The sequence below is a fragment of the Dermacentor albipictus genome, chromosome 9 (genome assembly GCF_038994185.2).
Source record: "Dermacentor albipictus isolate Rhodes 1998 colony chromosome 9, USDA_Dalb.pri_finalv2, whole genome shotgun sequence".
Taxonomy (NCBI): Eukaryota; Metazoa; Arthropoda; class Arachnida; order Ixodida; family Ixodidae; genus Dermacentor; species Dermacentor albipictus.
Genome location: NC_091829.1, coordinates 38,269,662 through 38,287,720, shown reverse-complemented (window position 1 = coordinate 38,287,720; position 18,059 = coordinate 38,269,662). Strand labels below are relative to the sequence as shown.

Below are 18,059 nucleotides of genomic sequence, written 5' to 3'. Positions count from 1 at the left end.
TACGTTGCAATGTTCTGGTGTGCCGGTGTTGTTCTATATGCAGTGCTTTTTTTTTTTCGTAGTTAGGCTACACGAAAACACAAGGCCGATTGAAATAAGGAACTGTCGCATTTTGTTTAAAGACAAGTTAGTCACATTACTCACATAAATAAGGACCGACAGTTGAATAAAAAAAATGGCTGTGGCTTAGCTAAGGTTAAGCCCAGGATGCGAAGCATACTAGCCTTTATTTTAGTTGTTGAACCACTGTTTAGCCTGGTGAACTGCTGTTGCTTGGTTATATTTGGTTCGGCTAGACGAAGAAACAACTCATGCGTTACTCTGCTTCTCCTTCAAGAGTGTAACGCGACAGCGTTCCCGTCGACCCGCCAAGGGGTGGAAGACAATGGGCTACGGCGCAGCGACTACGCGCGCCGCATTGGACGCGGTGAGCGTCGAGCAACGCAGCGTTCGGCGCGGCAACGAAATGTGCGCCTGAGCAAGCGACGCACTCCTGAGCCTTAGAAACAGCTCGTTTCTAAGGCAACACCACATTCACTAGAGGCACTTTTGTACCGCTTTGAAGCATCGTACTCGTGGCTCAGTGGTAGCGTCTCCGTCTCACACTCCGGAGACCCTGGTTCGATTCCCACCCAGCCCATCTTGCAAGAGTTGAGCCAAAGCCACCTAGAAAATCAGTCTCTGTAGCACGCCGCAACCTTCGCTTCTCATTCCAACGAGCAGCTCTGTCTCCAGGAGGCATCTCACCTCCTGAGCGTCAAGCAGAGGCAAGCGCAGCTGCTTATATACCGCTGCGACGCCGCGAGCGACGGCGCGAGTTGGAGCCCCGTTTCTCCTCCGTCGTGACGTCACGGTGTCACGTGGTATTGAAGGCGACACCGCCGCGCCTGAGGAGCTGGGTTGAGCTCTCGTAATATGCTTCGCATAAAATTCGCAGGTGTTATCACCATGCACGCAGCAATTTAATTTAGTCCTCCTCGCGCGCTCTGGCCTAGGCTGACGCCGCGTCGCTATTGGCCTAATAGCATCACTTGGGCGCTCGCGCCGTGCATCAGCGCCATTTTTGCTCGAGAAGCGTCTACGGAGTGGCGAGGAGCGCATGCCGGCACCGTTGCTACGCTCGAGCAGTGTAGGCGGCGCCACGGTCGAGGAGGGAGCGTGAAAGAGAGGAAAAACGAGGAGTGAAGGCGGAGGAGGAGAGTGTCGCTACTTTACGAAGTTTAAGGGGCTTTAAGCGCAAACTCATACTTTGCCGTGCGAATGAAACGATGCAAATTTTGAGCCCGAAAGGGACCACATTTCTTTCCAGCGGAGACCTCCACGTCACCGGTTCCCAGCACTGCACCTACACAACTGCACAGAGAGCTGTCGGAGCCAATGACTTCACCAAGATCCCGCACGGAGTCAACGGCGTGGAAGAAAGGATGCTGGTTGTCTGGGAGAAAGGAGTGGTAAGCACTTGCCTGATACTCGGCTCCACAGTCAAATGCTTAAAAATTATATTCTGGCGTTTCATGCGCTGAAACTACAATCTAATTATGAGGCGCGCCTACTAAGCTTGCTTATGAGGCACGCGCGTATCATAAGTACTAAGCTAAGAGAGAAAGGCTACCTTCCATTGTAAAAATAACACGGTCAACCCAACAAGTCTCGAGCGAGAATTAATCTGTACCAAAACAGGCGATATTTAAGAAATGTGCGTTGTTGGAAGGCTTTGCACCTATTTATAGGGTGGGGAAAAGCACAAAATTGACAGCTACAGGGACGGGACAGCTTGCTCATTCAAAACTGAGTTGTGACTGTCCACAGTTGTAATCGAACACTTGTCCTGAGACCGTCCTCCTCTCGCGCGAAATTGGGAAAGTGAGTGCTTGGTGTTTATTTCCCTCGTAACGATCCAACCTCTCCCGCTAAATTAATGTGAATACAGAATTTTTATCAATACTTTGTGAGCCATTACTAAGATGTTGTTCGGTCCTGCAGCATCCCTTCAAGATATTTCGCAAGCCAGAAAGTAGAGTGCATGATAAAATGCTCAATATATTAAAAATATGTTACCTGACTTTTTTTTTTCATCCGTAGAAAATCACCTAAATATAACTCACAAATGCTTGTATACTGAAGCAACAACAAGATGTTGGAACATTCAGAATCAGTTTTGCATCACTTGCATCATCGTCATCACAGGGGAAAATTTTTATTTATAGGGCCCCTGAAACGGTTCGGACAAATTTCGTAGACACCTAAGGCACAGATACAGTTAATCATTCGCAAGTTACCCTCCTCCACAGCCATGCATTTTCTCTTCAACACGTTCGCCGAGTGATCTGGGCTAAGCTCCGCCTTCGCTGGCTCTGCGTCATGATGGCACGTCGTGTCATCTACTTCCGGTTCTCTGGGAGCAAGCGCGCGAAGCTTCTTCAACCTCTCCGCCAGCAGCTTGGCAGTCGACCCGAAGCAGTGAAGCTTTGCATAAGTGTATAATAAGTCGCAACAAGACTATACAAACACACACGCATGCACGCATGCACACGCACACGCAAGCACAAACGCGGGCGCACACAAATTATACCGAGCTTTAGTTAAGTGTAACTGCTGACTGCTGTTGAGTAGGACGGACGCCTTGAACCCATCATGATTTCAGAGACAGCAAGCTCATACGTACGGAGCGCGATTCGAACCCTTCTATCCGCAAGGAGCATTTGCTTCCTCATTACACTCTTAGAAAAATTTACACCCTTTGGGGTTTATCTTGTCCCACAACAATAATCGTCATCTGTCTTGCCCGCGTTTCCTCCCTTTAACGCTGCGAGCCCGGTACTTCGCAGTCACGAACGGCATGCGCGTTATCAGCGTGACGCATCATTCTCGACAGGAAAGTAGCGAGGGCCGAGTTTTCAGGAAAGGAAACGCGGGCAAGACAGATGACGATTATTGTTGTGGGACAAATATACACCCCAAAGGGTGCAACCGTTTTAAGAGTGTACCATGCAGCCGCGGATGCGCCGAGGCAAGTGCCATCTGGTGGTGCTGCAATAATCCGAGTGGAGCGCGCAGCGCGCGTGCTCCCCTGTGATTGGTTGGCCTATTCGGCAAGGGAACTGTCAGGCCACAGCACCCGCGATCACGAAACCTGGCGAGGTTCACGACGAAGCGCTTCCCTTTTTAATGTTTCGCTACTCCTGGTGAAATTTTGTTGGATCCAAACACTGGAGATGGTTTCTGGTGCGAAAAAAGTGCCTTTACATAATGATATCGTTATGACATTTTCTAAATGCACATCCTGTTAGACATGAAAGGCGTGTAATAATGTCCATGAAGTTAGGGTTTTACGACAGATACGGCATCTGTGGTGATGCGCATGTCGTATGGTGACAGAAATGTTGTTCTCGCGTGCAGTGGCTAAGCAATGTCGCTCGAAGGATGCAAAACCCGACTGCCGCGTACGCCCAGAAGAATCTAATCACTCGTTTTCCAATCACATCGATGTCCTCATTCTTTTTTAGATGACTGGCAAGATGGACGCCTGCCGTTTCGTTGCTGTCACCAGCACGAATGCTGCCAAGCTGTTCAACATTTATCCTAAAAAGGTAAACAAATTATTTCTAGTGCGTTTCTGTTTATTTTTGCAAGGGCTTTGAACGGGCTATCACGTAGAAAAAGTAAATAAGCAAGCATTAGGAGGTCTTTATTTTGGTGATGTAATCCCAAAACAGAACTATCAGGCAAGTTGTCATGAAAGCTTTAACGTGGCACGTGTAAAAAACCCGACGAAAACAGTTCCGAATATTGTTTCACAAGGAAATAACGTAAACGTTTGATTCATTTTTTAACAAACCCGTGCTCTGCGCTGCGCATGATGTCACAGGGGTCTATGAGTGACGCCACATTTTGACGATTGCGCCAGGCCTCGCCTCGCAAGTCATCGGGCTCATTATGCTTCCTATAGGCGGTGCAAGTTCATCGCAGTGAATAACACGTAACGTCACAGTTTGTCAGCAGTATCGGCGTGGTAATAAGTTTCGTATCCAATGGACAAAGCGTGCTCCAAAGTGCCCAGTGCAACAAGTGGGCAAAACAAAATCCGCGGGCCGCTTTCGATGCACCTAAACACGGCCGGCTTAAAAGTACAGTTTGAGTGTGCGCAACCAACAACAAAAAAGGCAGGAGGCTCTTTACCAGAGTACTGTAAACGATGCTGGTGTGTGCCTGGTCTAAAAGTTACACCCTTGAAAGTGAACAAAAGTGTAAATGGGTCTACAACTGACACCCTTCCACCTTTTTTTGGGTGTAAGGGTGTGAGTTATAAACCGATTTAAACCTTTATTCGCTTTGAAGAGTGTAAATTATTTTACAGTGTTTTCCAGAACATGCAGTTTTTAAAGGAAGGTAAGTTACAAAACGGAACGCGAAATTGCCGAAGCCTCTCTTTTTTACCGATGATGCGGAACCAAAAGCGACGAAGGAGTTCCTAAGCGAAAGCAGCGATATACAGACACAGAATAGGTAGTGCGCTACCTTTTTCTTTTACGTGTCCTAATTATCTACACTGTGCTTGTAGAAAATTCGTTTTGGTGTCACGTAGACTGCAGCAGATCCGCTAATCTTGTAGTTTTAGTAAAACGAATAAAATGTATTGACAGTCTGTTCATATTTTTTTACCAGTATAGAGTACAGAATGGTCTTGCTACAAATGTTTGTAGTGGACAGTGTGACACCTATTTTATCACCATTCTTTTCTGAAGAAGAAACAAACGAAAATGTTTTTCCGTTTCAGGCCATTCAAAACTTCCGGAAATGTTACAATTACAGTCTTGCGCTCCTTCTTGTCTATATGTCTGCGAGCGATAAAAACAAGTTCACCATGAAGGATTGTGGTCATTTGGCGTATTCCCATGGGGCGATCGCTTAATTTTATTTTTCGATGTTCTCCAGGGACGCATACAAGCGGGATCAGATGCCGACATCGTCATTTGGGATCCCAAGAAGTTGACGCTGATATCGAAGAAGTCCCACAATTCCGCGGCCGACTTTAACATCTTCGAAGGAATGCAAGTCCGTGGCGGACCGCAGTACGTCATCTCTGGAGGACACGTGGTCATGGACGACGGCCAAGTAAGCACCGATTCCCCAAGCTATCGCAGCTGTCGAGTCAATTCGAGCAGACAAGCGCTTGTTCGTACCTTTAAAGGGCACCTTGACTAGCGTTAGCTATGTCCAATATTACGTAAGAGCCAACACGTGGTCTCAGAGATTTCAGCTCAACACCGGCGGTGCCTGATCACGGAGGGAAGTCGAGCAGCTGCGTATTGTCAGTATGCGTCATTTCCGGCGTGAGGTAACGGTTTGTTTCTTTTTTTTAATGTCTAAGACGTTTTTCTTTTTTTGCGAGCCTTATGCGACGCATCCACTCGGTATTTCGAACGTCAAATTTTGCACGGTGGCCCTTCTACATACGTACACTATCTCAAACTATAGACTTTCGCAGCCCCAAATTTCGTTGCATTTGGTCTTCGTGTGCAAGGGCCAAAGCTCAGCACATTGTTCACGAGATCACGTCTTGTTATCGCAGTGAAAAGTTGTGTGTCCAAAGGGACAAGGCTGATTCCGGATAGTTTGTTCAACTGCAGACATGCTTAGATACCCAAAATATTCTTCGAAATGGCATCCTGTAGCACCTACATTACTGCCAGTGACTGTGCCACGCATCGTAGCTAGCCTCGAAGCTGGGGCCTCTTTCAGAACCCACGTTATGGCAGCCTGCATGTTTTCAATAGCCAACAAAATTATGTCCTTTCAAATTTAAATAAAGCTGGGAAAACAGAAGAAAGAGAATGATCGGGGCCAGAAAAAAGAAAGCGGGGGTGGTGGGGGAGGGAGTCGTTACCACGGTTCCTTTATTCACCAGAGACTACATTACGTACCGCTAATCAATACTGCACTACGTTTTATCCCGTAGTGCTATGCAGAGAGAGCATTTGAATGGACCCGCAATTCGCAGTCTCAAAGAAAAGTGAAAGTGTGTTGGGCGTTTAGTTTAACTTAACGCCTCTTAGAAACTGTCGGCTCGTGACACTTGAACCGCCTCGCTCGCCCCCCCCCCCCCCCCCCCCCCTTATCCTAGTTGCTTTTGCTTGGCCCGACAGGATCAGCTTTGCAGACACACCGTGTATTTTTACGTGCAGTGTACGGACATAATCTCAACACTCTGGTCACGAAACTGCGTGCCACACCGCAGACAAGGCTAGAGGTGAACGTTTCGTGGGCTATGTACGAGCATTAAGATATGTAAAAACGTCCATTAACCGCCGAGAAGACAGCAGGAACATCGAGAATGCAGTTATGCAACTGCAGCAGTTACCTTTATATTTTTTCGAACGTTAATGTCGGACGGCCTACACAATCTGCTGGGCAGAAACGGCGTTGATGGTTGCTTACTTCATTAGGATAATGGTACACAGTGACTTCCTCAGAAAGTAATATGCTGGAACCTAGCGGGTGACCCCAGACGTGACTCACGGTCGGCTAGAGTGCGTATGGCTAGACTGCATACGCATAATACCATGTCAGCTTCTTCGCCTCCCTCTTTTTAAACTATATTTTTCATAAGTTTGAGTGGTCACCATTCTTGTAAACTAGGTCAGCGTTTCTTAGCTAAAATGACACACGGTGAGGATTGGTTAGTTCGATGGACTCCCAACTGATTGTCTCTTCACAAAAGCGTTTCGACAGATATCTTGAAGAAACGGTCCTGGTATACGGAAGACACACGGTTGGCCTGTTCTACAGTATTGTTATTCGTCAGTCTGTACGAATGTGCTTCTCTGAACGATGTTCATGCTTTAGCACGGGTTGTTCCGCAAGAAACCAAGAGTGTAATGCCGAGACGAAAATATTTCGTGGCCTCTGCAGTTCCCGATCGCATTTTCGTCTTCTTCTTGAATTTGCCAATAATGTGAATATTGCACGGATGTTATCACGTGAAACAACGCACCATTTCTGCGCAGCTCAAAGTGAGCCAGGGGTCCGGGCGCTTCATCGGCCTGCCACCATTCTCACCACATACCTTCAGCAGTCTCTTCGAGAGGGAGCGGGTAAGTAAACGCAATTTAACCAACTTTTCTTCGCGACCCCGCGCGTTTGGTGTCAGAACGCATCTGCGGCAACCAGACTCTAAAGCACTACGTCATTTCTGAATACACTAATCAAAATGGCGATATCCTGTCGCTGGACAGTAGATTGCATAAGCGGTTTGCTTATAACAAGCTCAAATGTTTGCTCGAATAGTTCAAATGCCAGAACGCTGTCAACAGCTTTCGATAATAGGTCCCGAGGTCTTTCGTGGCAAGAGAGACTTGGTTGTAGACATTTTTTTCGTTTACTTCGTCCTTCACGCCTCAAACGGCTCTGCGCGGCTTTCCAGACTGATCATCTTGAACAACATATGCGTTATAAATGGAACAATTCGCGTCGACAATACATGTGCGGAGAGTCTTATCGTCTCCTGCGGTTAGAAAAAACAGGTTTGCTTCGAAATTTAGGCCGGTAAAGGCAGATAAAACGCGATAAACAAAGCCACAAGAACGTGTGAAGCCACCAGCGCGAAGATTAGGCAAACCTATGTTACTAGCATTATGAAACATCGTTCCAGCGCACAATTGAACATGGACGAGAATAGATCGTGTTCGTCCGTGTTCAATTGTGCGCTGGAACGATGTTTCATAATGCTAATCATAACCAACTAGCCCAGCTATCCATACTCAGCTATGTTACTAGTCATCATTCTCACAGTTGCTGAACGATCGCAGCACCCGAGTTTCTCCTAGTGAGAGGTAGTGAACCCTAAGCGCGACGCAGGGCTGTGGAACCGACTAATGTTGCGCGGTGACGGCGGCACGCAGGCCAGCCAGCACCTCAAGGTGAACCGTGACGGCTACGACGGACCCGTGGGGGACCAGATGATGAACGGAGGCGACGGTGCTACACCGCTGAAGAATCAGATGACACCTCCGAGGGGACAGGAGAGTCCCTTCAGCCCGTCGGAGTTCCACACCCGCGGACCCACTCGCAGCGGAGGTCGCAACCTCCAGGACTCCAGCTTCAGCCTGTCAGGTGAGAATAAGGCGCTCCCTGTGTTTCGCGACCTGCAGCTCACCGCTATCCTTGAAAAGAAAGCGATACCATCATTCGGGCAGAAATGATCTACGGTGACTACCAAGTATAGCAGTCATGGTTTGGTAGTATGGTGTAGTAGCATGGTATGGTAGTAGTATGGGAATAGCCGAAACGCACCATGTGTGAGGCGTCTGCACTGCAGCCGAGCTCCTCTCTTCGAACTTCCACCTGGACATGCTGTGCCATCTGGCGGCGCCGCCATGAAGTCCGCGTATACCAACCGCGACATAACGTAGCCATCCAGGGTGGTGTCGAAGAAGTTCGTAGGAGAACACCACGTTCCAACGGTCTCGGGATCGGCCCAGCAAGAAAACGCGGAGCAGCGACGACCATATACAGGGTGTTTCAGCGAACACTTTCAAAATTTTTTTAATGGTTGCCTGTGGCAGATAGCTCAATTCTAGTTTATGCGCCAGTCCACTGGAAGCGGCGGACACTACTTGCACAAACTATCGAAATGCAAAATCGAATAATTAATAAAAATTCACTAATTAAGTTACTACTTACATTATGGCCCATATTGCAATTTACAAAAAAAAATAGCTGCGGATCCACTTGGAACGAATTTTTAATATGACACCAGTTTCGATATATAAATTCCCGAACTTCGCGGAGAAATGCCTCGGCGTTCCAGTCTACCTCGGTGTTCAAATTTCAGTTTGCTGAAATGCCATCTATCTCGAGGTGTGCTAAACGGTGTCAACAAGGAAGTTGCACTTTCAAGCTGTGCACGAGTCAGCACGTGGCAGGAGCGCTCTTGCAGGACTGCAGCAAGCCTACATCGTTCTTACCACACCACACTGATCCGGCATTGACTGGTTGTTTTTTATGGTCATGTAATATTCACATTGTATTTTCTTTTGCCAAGCCGGTAATAAAAAAAATAGGACTCTCGGTGGCTTGCACGTCCGAAGCCGAGGGACAGTGCAGCCAAGTATAGGGAAACCATTAAAAAAAGAAAATTAAATATAGAATTATAGAAAAAAGATGTCCTCAGACCGCGCTGTATCTGCGCTATTTCTATGGAATGTGTCGTGCTAAAGACGCCGAATACCTCCCATAATCAAAACAGGGTTATATTTTCGATAAGCTTCATGTTCTTAATGAAGTAATGAGATGAAAGTGGAAGACAACGGAGCCGAATACACAGCCTCCGCTACTACATCGTGATTCCCCTATGATTTCCTCGGCGTTGCTGCGGGCTTTGTATGGCTGTCACTGAAGACGGCATATCTCTGACATGCGGTCTTGATGATGACTATTACCGGATGCGTATTATCACAACGACCCTCAGCAACCTCGATATGTGCAAATCCGTAAACAAGGCTGAAACGTGCCAACTTTCAGCATATAAACATTCGCGAAGCATGTGGCTGTTTCCCAAGAGCTGCGAGAAATATGTTTGTGCGTGGTCCTAGGTTACAGCGCAGTGTTCCATAACAGGATGCAAAAAAAAAAAATGACAACATACCATTATTGCTAGACTGCGTTGTTCAAGAGCGTCATGCGTTTTTCGCAACGAACTAAAGAAAGGGCATTTCAATTCGCAGCAGCTTGAAGTCGGTTTTCAGATCAGCTGCCAGATGTTCGAAATTTTTGGCAAGATGGCAAGTTATCGGCGTAAATTTGAAAGTAGTGCAAATGAATTTAAACGAGAGTGCATTTAGCAGTAGTTCTTGAATTAAAAAAAGGAAGTGTTGGGTTTAACATTTCGAAACACCACAGTGGGTTATGAAGGATGGCTAAGTGGACGACTTCGATTTAATTTTGACAACCTTGGTTTTCTGTTTAACATGCACAAAAGGCACGGAACACGAGCATTCTTGCATTCCGCCTCCATATGAATGCGGCCGCAGCAGGTGGTGATCGAACCCGTGTCCTCGTGCTCAACAACGCAACGCCATAGCTACGAAGCCACCACGCCTAGTATTTCTCAAACACAAATCGCCAGGCACTCCAAGGTCCACGAAAACATTTCTCAGGTCATTGAGGCCGCAGCAGTCTCAGTTATTTTTTTATTCATTCATGGGTGTTGTCATTTCACCGTAGACAATAAACGGCTGGGAGAAGCAGATAGCTATACGAAATTCTCTCTCTCTCTCTCTCTCTCTCTCTCTCTCTCTCACACACACACACACACACACACACACACACACACACACACACACACACACACACACACACACGCACACACACACGCACACACACACACACAGAGAGAGAGGTTCATAAATTTGCAGAAAGACATTTCATCTCGTTGTCTTTGCAGGAGCACAGATCGACGACAGCCAAGGCACCAGGAGCGGCATCCGCGTCCACAACCCACCGGGTGGCCGGTCCAGCGGGATCTGGTAGAGCCCGGATGGAACGACCAGCGCCGCCCTCTTTACTGTCGAATTATTCTCGTGGTCCCGGCCCTGCTATACGGTCTCTCCCTCACCCCCCCCCCCCTCGTTTTTTTTTTCTAACTCCCTCCAAACTGTTGTGCGCATTGAGAAACTAGCTACTGCCTCCATAAACCTCATTGCCTACAATAACAGCAAAGCACATGCCCTGTTCGCCGAAGCTCTGTAAGCGTCCTCTGCCTTGTCTCAGCAACGTGCAGTGGTGGTATTCCGATGCTGCTCATGAAGACTTGCTTCAAGTGCGCTAGTGTAAGCGATCAGAGCATGACGGCTATAACGGAGTAACTACGGAGCAGCTACGGCTCGTTAAGGAAAATGACATCGAGAGGAGAGGAGCCACTTAGAAACATGTTAAACGGCCATCCGAAACAGCTTCCTTTTCTCCCACACATTATCCATAAGGAGAGACAAGTCTCTCGAACGGTAGCCATTATGAAGCAGATGAAATGAAATACCTTCATATCCAGCCTCCATAGCCATCCTACATTTTTTTTTTTCGCAGCAGAAGGAAGCGTTTGGTGCCAAATGTGTGTCAGACAGTAAACGAACAACTGCTTCCCACAGCAGCAGCAAAAGTTGTGCTTTTTTAACCTCCTAAAGGTTGTGCTCTTAATGGCCTTGAATGATGAACAGAAGCGAGTCGTAGATAGGCTGGTCACAAGTAATCCGCCTCCGGTAGGATTTGCATTGTAGTTAGACAGTAGTAAAGTACCTGAGTTTTTATTAATATTTTGTGTGTCCTTTAAAAGAAATATATGTGCATTTTAAGTCGCTAAACATTGTCAGTTAACACAGCTGCGTTCCATTAGGTTGTCCACTAGATATGATGGCAGTGGCCGATAGAACTTTTTTTTTTTGCATTTTAAGACAGCGTTCGCCATGTAACTTAAGTGTAGCAGTAAATAGCATTTCATACTTCAGAAACAAAGGCGCCGGTAAAAGTGCACAACACAGCAAAAACAGAGCCTATGTTCTAAGCACACATGATCGTGTGCGGGTGACGATCTTATACTAACAATGACGCCCACTGTTCTATTGCGTTATTGCACCGCCAGGGGAAGATCCTTAAAAGAAGTCGAGTGGCAACACTTGGCATCCTCGCATTCATAAACTGTAAGAACTATTTGCAACCCTAACAAACTGGCAAATTCCAGCGGGAAATTAAAGTATTGTAATGCCGGTCATCTATTCGGTCATTTCCAACTGAGGCTTGCATGCTAGATGCAACGCCTAGCGTTTTGTAATCGCGTTGCTCTGAAACGTAAACTGAGTGTTCATATTCAGAAAATCAGTGGTCCGGCAGACACATTGCAAGTGTAGCTATAGCCGAAATGTGTGAGTGATGTGTGTACCTGTGTGTTTCCACGAGTACGTCTGCAATTAAAGGAATTCAGACTGTACCCAGACGTTGGTTCGCTTATTCAGACTTGCACGTTGTCACAGACACGGCGGTCTAACAATTCACGTTGTGAGAATCCGCGATACTGCGACGCTATTGCGTCGAATTTTACCGCACATGCGAGCTTGCATCGTTTGCGTGAAGGCTTTGTATGGTGTAATTGAGGCAGCTTTTAAACTGATTAAAAATAGGCGATTTGTAGACACAACAGCTTCAACGCAGCAACAGAGCATAAAATATACCACAACGGTTTGCGGCAGCAGTTTTGTAGTGCCATGTCAGAATTCTAATGTAATTTTCTAATCAAAGCAATTTTTAAACGTAAGCCAGCTGTGCAAAGTTCAGACTGTCCCTCGTCATTGAGTCGAATGTGAGAAACATTTTCTTGATGAAGTGAATTGGATTCGACAATGCCAGCCACAAACGCTTCGATCTCGCCCTACTGAATGCATATCGGAACAACGTGAGACATCCCTACCGACAGGCATCGATCAAACGAGAGTCCGAACTGGGTTCCTAGACTGTACAGCGAACGCCGAGTGAACATGTCACATGTCTGTCTTCGCGGTCTGTAAAAAAAACTTGGCTTAGAAACCAAGAACCAAAGGTATGCAGAAACTATCGATGCTGATTATCTAATTAAGCGATCAACTTTTCAAATCTTTCTAAATTACTCGTGCAGCTTTGAGGATCACTGAAATGCATCGGGCGAACCAGCAACACAATGAAAATGGCTTTAGCGTCATCTATAGTCTCTTCTCGCGATTTCGCGACATACTGAATCTGAGAGCACAAACCCAAACGGGTAGCTTAAGTGACATAAATCCTGATTTTGACGTCATGTGTAGTCGTCCAGCAAAAGCGAGTCTGCGCGCGTCTTTATCTCCGACTCGGCAAGCAACGCTTTGCGCATAGTGCCCAGAACAAGGGTGAACCTTCCCGAGAAACTCTTATGTTTGCATGCCTTCAGGTGGATAAACTGAAAGTCGCAATCTGCCATAAGATGGGACACGGTTCACCTACAAAGCCCGCGTTTGTTCAACACGAAAAAGGGCGAACATAAAGGCGCTGTGTCGTGCTAGATACTGGAGTCATTTTTCTTTAAACGAGTCTGCAAACCTCATCCGAGGTAGCAAAAGGTGCCAGAATAACTTCGTATGCTCTCACCTCGAATACAAGTATTCTTAACTGCAATTAGGATCGTTTCCAGGAAGAAATTCAGCCTACAAGAGCTCAGAGAGAGAGAGAGAGAGATAAAACTTTATTGTGTCCTTGATGGGGCTAAGAGGTGGAGGGGGTCGGGAGACAGCTCAAAAGCACGATCGGCCAGCGGTGTCAGCGACCTCCAAACCTCTCCTGCTTTCCCGAGACGAATCGTTTCACCGTGGTGAAGTTCGCAGTCCCGTGGGAGCGGCGTCAACGTCAGGTTCATAGGTTGCCGTGTCGTCGCCTCGTATGGGGTGAGGTAATCGCACAACACTGGTCACGGAGCCTTCGGCAACTACGAACGCTCCTATTGGAGGATGGTGTGACCGCGGGTGTCCCTGGCCTTGGGATCACGGGAGACCAAAATAATTTAAGCGCACTTTTTTATAACGTGCTCTGGTCTGCTGACGTCTCCCGACGTGCTCTCCCAGAAAGGTGTAGTCTGTCCTGACCTGTAGCTCGTGCTACGTGAACGTTGTACTGCGCTGCGTGCTTCGGCCAGTACGAGTACCCCTTGTTTCGTAAATACGTTTGCCGCTCCTGTGTAAATAAACTCCCCCTGTTCCCTTTCTCCAACCTATCGATCTTCTACTCTCCGCGAAAGAAGCAAGCCTCGTCAAGGAAACTCGGACGACGAGGTGGGCCCGCTTCGCGCGCGTGTGACTCCCTGGTAGCGTATAGGCCAGCTACACTGCAAATTATTTACACCCTAAAAAGTGAAAAAGGGTGTAAATGTGTCTATAACTCACACCCTTAGGGTGCTATCTATATAACGGACACCCTAAGAGTGTGAGTTATAGACACATTTACACCATTTTTCACTTTTTAGGGTGTAAATTATTTTACAGTGTACCCGTTACGAGAAGCACCGGCGGCGGAGGCTGAGAGAGCGACTCCCTGTGTGACGCCAGGCTCCGAGGCCACGAGCCCCGAACCCTACAGGATTTAATGTAATTTTGACGATTCTAGCATGGCGTAGAGGCATGGGACAAGTAGGGACGTGGCTATTAATACGTAATTAAGCTTTCTTTGACGAGCTCGCCACCCCTGTGACGCGAAAAGTGTGCCTGCACAAAAATGGACGAACGTTTGGTAAATAAAGGGTTTCCTTTACCTTATGGGGTGCTCTCCAGAAATTACATTTCAGAAAATTGAAGATACCGACAATGCGCAGAAAGACCTCGGTTCCACTGAAGACATCCCTCAGCAACATCGCCCTTTAGGCATAACAGAGTTATGCGTACGTGAAAATAGCCAGGCCTGCCTGCGGGCTGTCGGGACACAGCCTTCAGGCATCTGAAGGTTTACATGCTGCGGTTATGAATACTGTGGTGGAGCGCTGGCGAAGGAAAGCCGGGAAGAACGCGTGTCGTCTCCCGCCACCCTCTGGATGGCAACCAGATTGCCACTTAATGTCTCTGCCGATGTGCTGTGATTCACGGATGGCCATGGGGATACAATTATCGCCATAGTAATCCTCATTACATATAAGTGATATCATCACCAATTATAAAAAAAATTGCTTATTGCATTAGCCTCGCCAATCATCTACAAAGGCTGGACGGGCCCATTAAATTTGAATAGAACATTGCAGGTCAGTAGCGGTAAAAGTTAAGCGGCGGCTCTTCCACGTCTCGCTGGAAACGCAGAGTCGAGATTGTAATGTGTACTGCAAGAATGGGCAGCGTTGTGGGTGCTCGATGACCAGTATTGGAGATATTGCGCGTGATAATATACGCAGCGCTAGGCCACATTTTCAGACTTTCGTCTACCGCAGCTGTTTGTTGGCGCTATGGTACCGAGAGCTGGCCTGAAATTCAGTGGCCCATACTGGCCCCGGGGGTGACCACTACAGTATGGTCCGCTTCAACTACACCGGTAAAGGGTTACTATACATAGATCTAAGTCAACAGGTGTCTAGGTCGGGTTATCGGCTCCAGCAACCGCTATCGAGGCTGATGTGCCCCCTCCTGTCCGACTGAAAACGAAACGCGTGCCCTGATTGGCCAGTGTGTCGTCACAGCTGAGCCAACTCGGGCCACTAATGCCCATCGGCAGTGAGCTGGTTTATGAAGCAGACGCCCACCGCCTCCCACGATCGCAGGGGACACATACTATATATGTTCCTCCACGAGAATGGTGAATGGTGTGGGTGCCGAGGCACTAATATACCGAGCGTTTCTTTTTATGCCCAACGCTTCAGATTAACGATAATAGTGTTAATGGCACTCTTGGTATGATGCATGAACTTTCTATAGATGTCTACGACAGGTTTGCTGCCAACGTGGCTCGCTGGGTTACGTATAGTCCGTGGTGTGATAGGCCTCCCAGTATGTGACACTATATTTTGATGTTGGTATTTGCGCATTCTTGACGAAACCTCCGCAATCGATGTGCCAATGTGACACAAGGGATATGTAGCTTTAAATAAATATCTTGAGGCGACACCGCCCCACTCGCTAGACAATTACGCGTCGAGAGCGGCCAGCTTGATAGATAGACATTTCAATCAAGTTGCAGGCAGAATAATCGGACCACTCCGGTGTTTCAACTGGGCTGAAGTGATTACAACATGCATACTGTGAAGGGTTTGGGCGCGAGCTACTTAATTGGTGCGGAACATTCATACTTAAAACAGCGCCAAAAAACACGGACAATGGACGACACAGGACGAGTGCTGACTGCCAACAACACTGTTGTTGTTGGAAGTCACACACAGTTGTTGCACAGTTCATCATACCTTGCTGGTGGAGCAGCGCACCGACACGGACACAGTGAAGACAACAGGAAAAGACGACACTCGCTGCTGTCCGTGTTGGACACACACTGTGCCCGTGTCAGTGCGCTGCTCCACCAGCAAGGTATGACGATCACTCACCAACTAGTCCAACTTTCCACTTCACTGTTGCACAGTTGTTGACACAGTTGTTGCATACTGTGTCATGGTCTCATTTGACATTGTGGTTGGCAGCGGGATAGCCATTTCGTGTGCGTGCGGTAGTCATCCAGTACCGTGTGTGTCTATGTCGCGTTAACGATAATGGCAATAACCTCGGCATTCATCCTGAGATGGGTGCATCCGGATTTTTTTTTCTCCACACCTCGACCGGTATTTTGCCTTTCGTTTGCATGACTATAGGCCATTTCTTATAGCTGAATTTCTATCTCTGGTGATGGCCTCGAATGAACTGTGGCCACAGCATGTTAACGCAGTCACGTCCTGCTTTCCTTTCTGGCGCGCGCGAGATCGAGCCACCATTCTTCTCGGCTCAGAATCGCACGTTTTCCATTGCAACCACAGGACACACAGCCCGCGCCCATGGTCTTATTACACTCGGGACTTTATACGGAACATCACTGCAACGCCGGCTGCGACGACGACGACGAGAGAAATTGACCTGGAGGGTTCATATATTTCCTGTCACAATAATGATGATGATACTAAATCGATTACGAATCGAATGGAGACGGCAACATGTCGGAAGAGAATCGAATCGTCAGCAGAAGTCGAATACGCAGTGTGCAAATTTTGTAACAGCGTCGGCATTGTAGGTGAAAACTTCACCAGTATGACAACGCTGGCTCGCTTTCACATTTATTCTCCAAGGATTCCAGGCTACGCATGTACGACGAATCGAGTAACGAAACATTTCGCACGCTGTTTTAGAGATCTTCGAGTACTCGACACGCTATACATTATCCGACGAGGGAACTGGAATGCAGAGCGTTGAAGTCATTAAAAGTGCCCCCCTTTTTTTTTGCCATTCGTGGAAACGAGCCAATGTTGGAAAGCGAGAATAAGAAATCAGAAACGCCGACAAAGCTGTTGAATACGACGATCCCGACGATGGTCGCAATGAGTTGGTTTTGCCTAAGCGGGCACTCAATTGGCTAACAGTTTGAATATTCACTGCCCTCCATCACTTGCGAGACTGACTTTGACATCAACTAGTCCGGCTTCGCTTTCTTAGACTACAGTTACGACTGGATTTGAAGAAACCAGGTCTGACGCAATTTGTTATCTAATAAAGTGCTTTCGAATCGCCGACCCATATCCGTAAAGGGTATTCAATTAAAAATCTTCAAGCAGCGAAGTCGACTAATTTTGGAAGGTGCACTGCGCAACTGACGAAAAAAAAAAAAAAAGAAGCGAGTGGCAAACCATCACAGCGCGCTGCTTATGTGCGAGTGTTTCGGTGAAAAAATATCGAGAAAATATGGATCTGCCGGGTTCAACAGAATGCAGAAAAAGCAATATATTCAAACACTTCAGCTTGTTCAATATGGTCACAGTGATCATGTTGTAATAAAATTCGCAAAGACAACGACATCACCTATGCTCCTTTCCACTTATGTAAGCCTGTTTGGCCAGCTTTTTGTGTGCACTGTCTGTCAGATTTACGGTCGTCATTAGTTCTTTGGAAAAACCAATGAGGGAACACTGACAGTTTGAGCATTTTTGTAGGTACGAATATGCATATGCCATGTTAAATATTTTCGTAAAGAAATTCGCCTGTTCATCAACATCAGCTCTGGAAACTAATAATAATAATAATACAGAGAGTCATATCCTGTGCTCTTTAATCCATGCACAAAGATGTTTTTTGCCATCCTAACGTTTCGTAAACTACTATTTAAAGTAATGGTTGAAACTGTATTGAAATTTATACACTAGCACCCACAGAACATTGAACATGCACACAAGTTTGGCTTTCTCCTTAGGTGAGGCTTGTACGCCTGCTTGTGAGCATTCTTGAACATTGGATGACAAATGGTTATATGCATGGGATTGTTGGGAAGGCTATCCGATGCCTATCCAGCCATAAAGGTCCATAATACTAAACACATGTATCTTTTCTTTGTTCATATAGCCT

General features: G+C 47.0%; 1 protein-coding gene across 3 annotated transcripts in view; it reads left to right on the top strand.

The window, feature by feature from the left end:
• Positions 1–11,980, top strand: part of LOC135916535 (dihydropyrimidinase-related protein 2-like) — an 82,770-nt gene extending 70,790 nt beyond the window's left edge. For all 3 annotated transcript variants that reach the window (XM_065449951.2, XM_065449953.2, XM_065449952.2), the window contains 6 exons: positions 1,310–1,451; positions 3,507–3,590; positions 4,936–5,115; positions 7,008–7,094; positions 7,902–8,112; positions 10,445–11,980. In XM_065449951.2, coding sequence (XP_065306023.1) covers positions 1,310–1,451; positions 3,507–3,590; positions 4,936–5,115; positions 7,008–7,094; positions 7,902–8,112; positions 10,445–10,530 — 790 coding nt within the window. In that variant the 3' untranslated portion in view covers positions 10,531–11,980. The remainder of the gene's footprint in view (positions 1–1,309; positions 1,452–3,506; positions 3,591–4,935; positions 5,116–7,007; positions 7,095–7,901; positions 8,113–10,444) is intronic.
• The last annotated feature ends 6,079 nt before the right edge of the window (positions 11,981–18,059 follow it).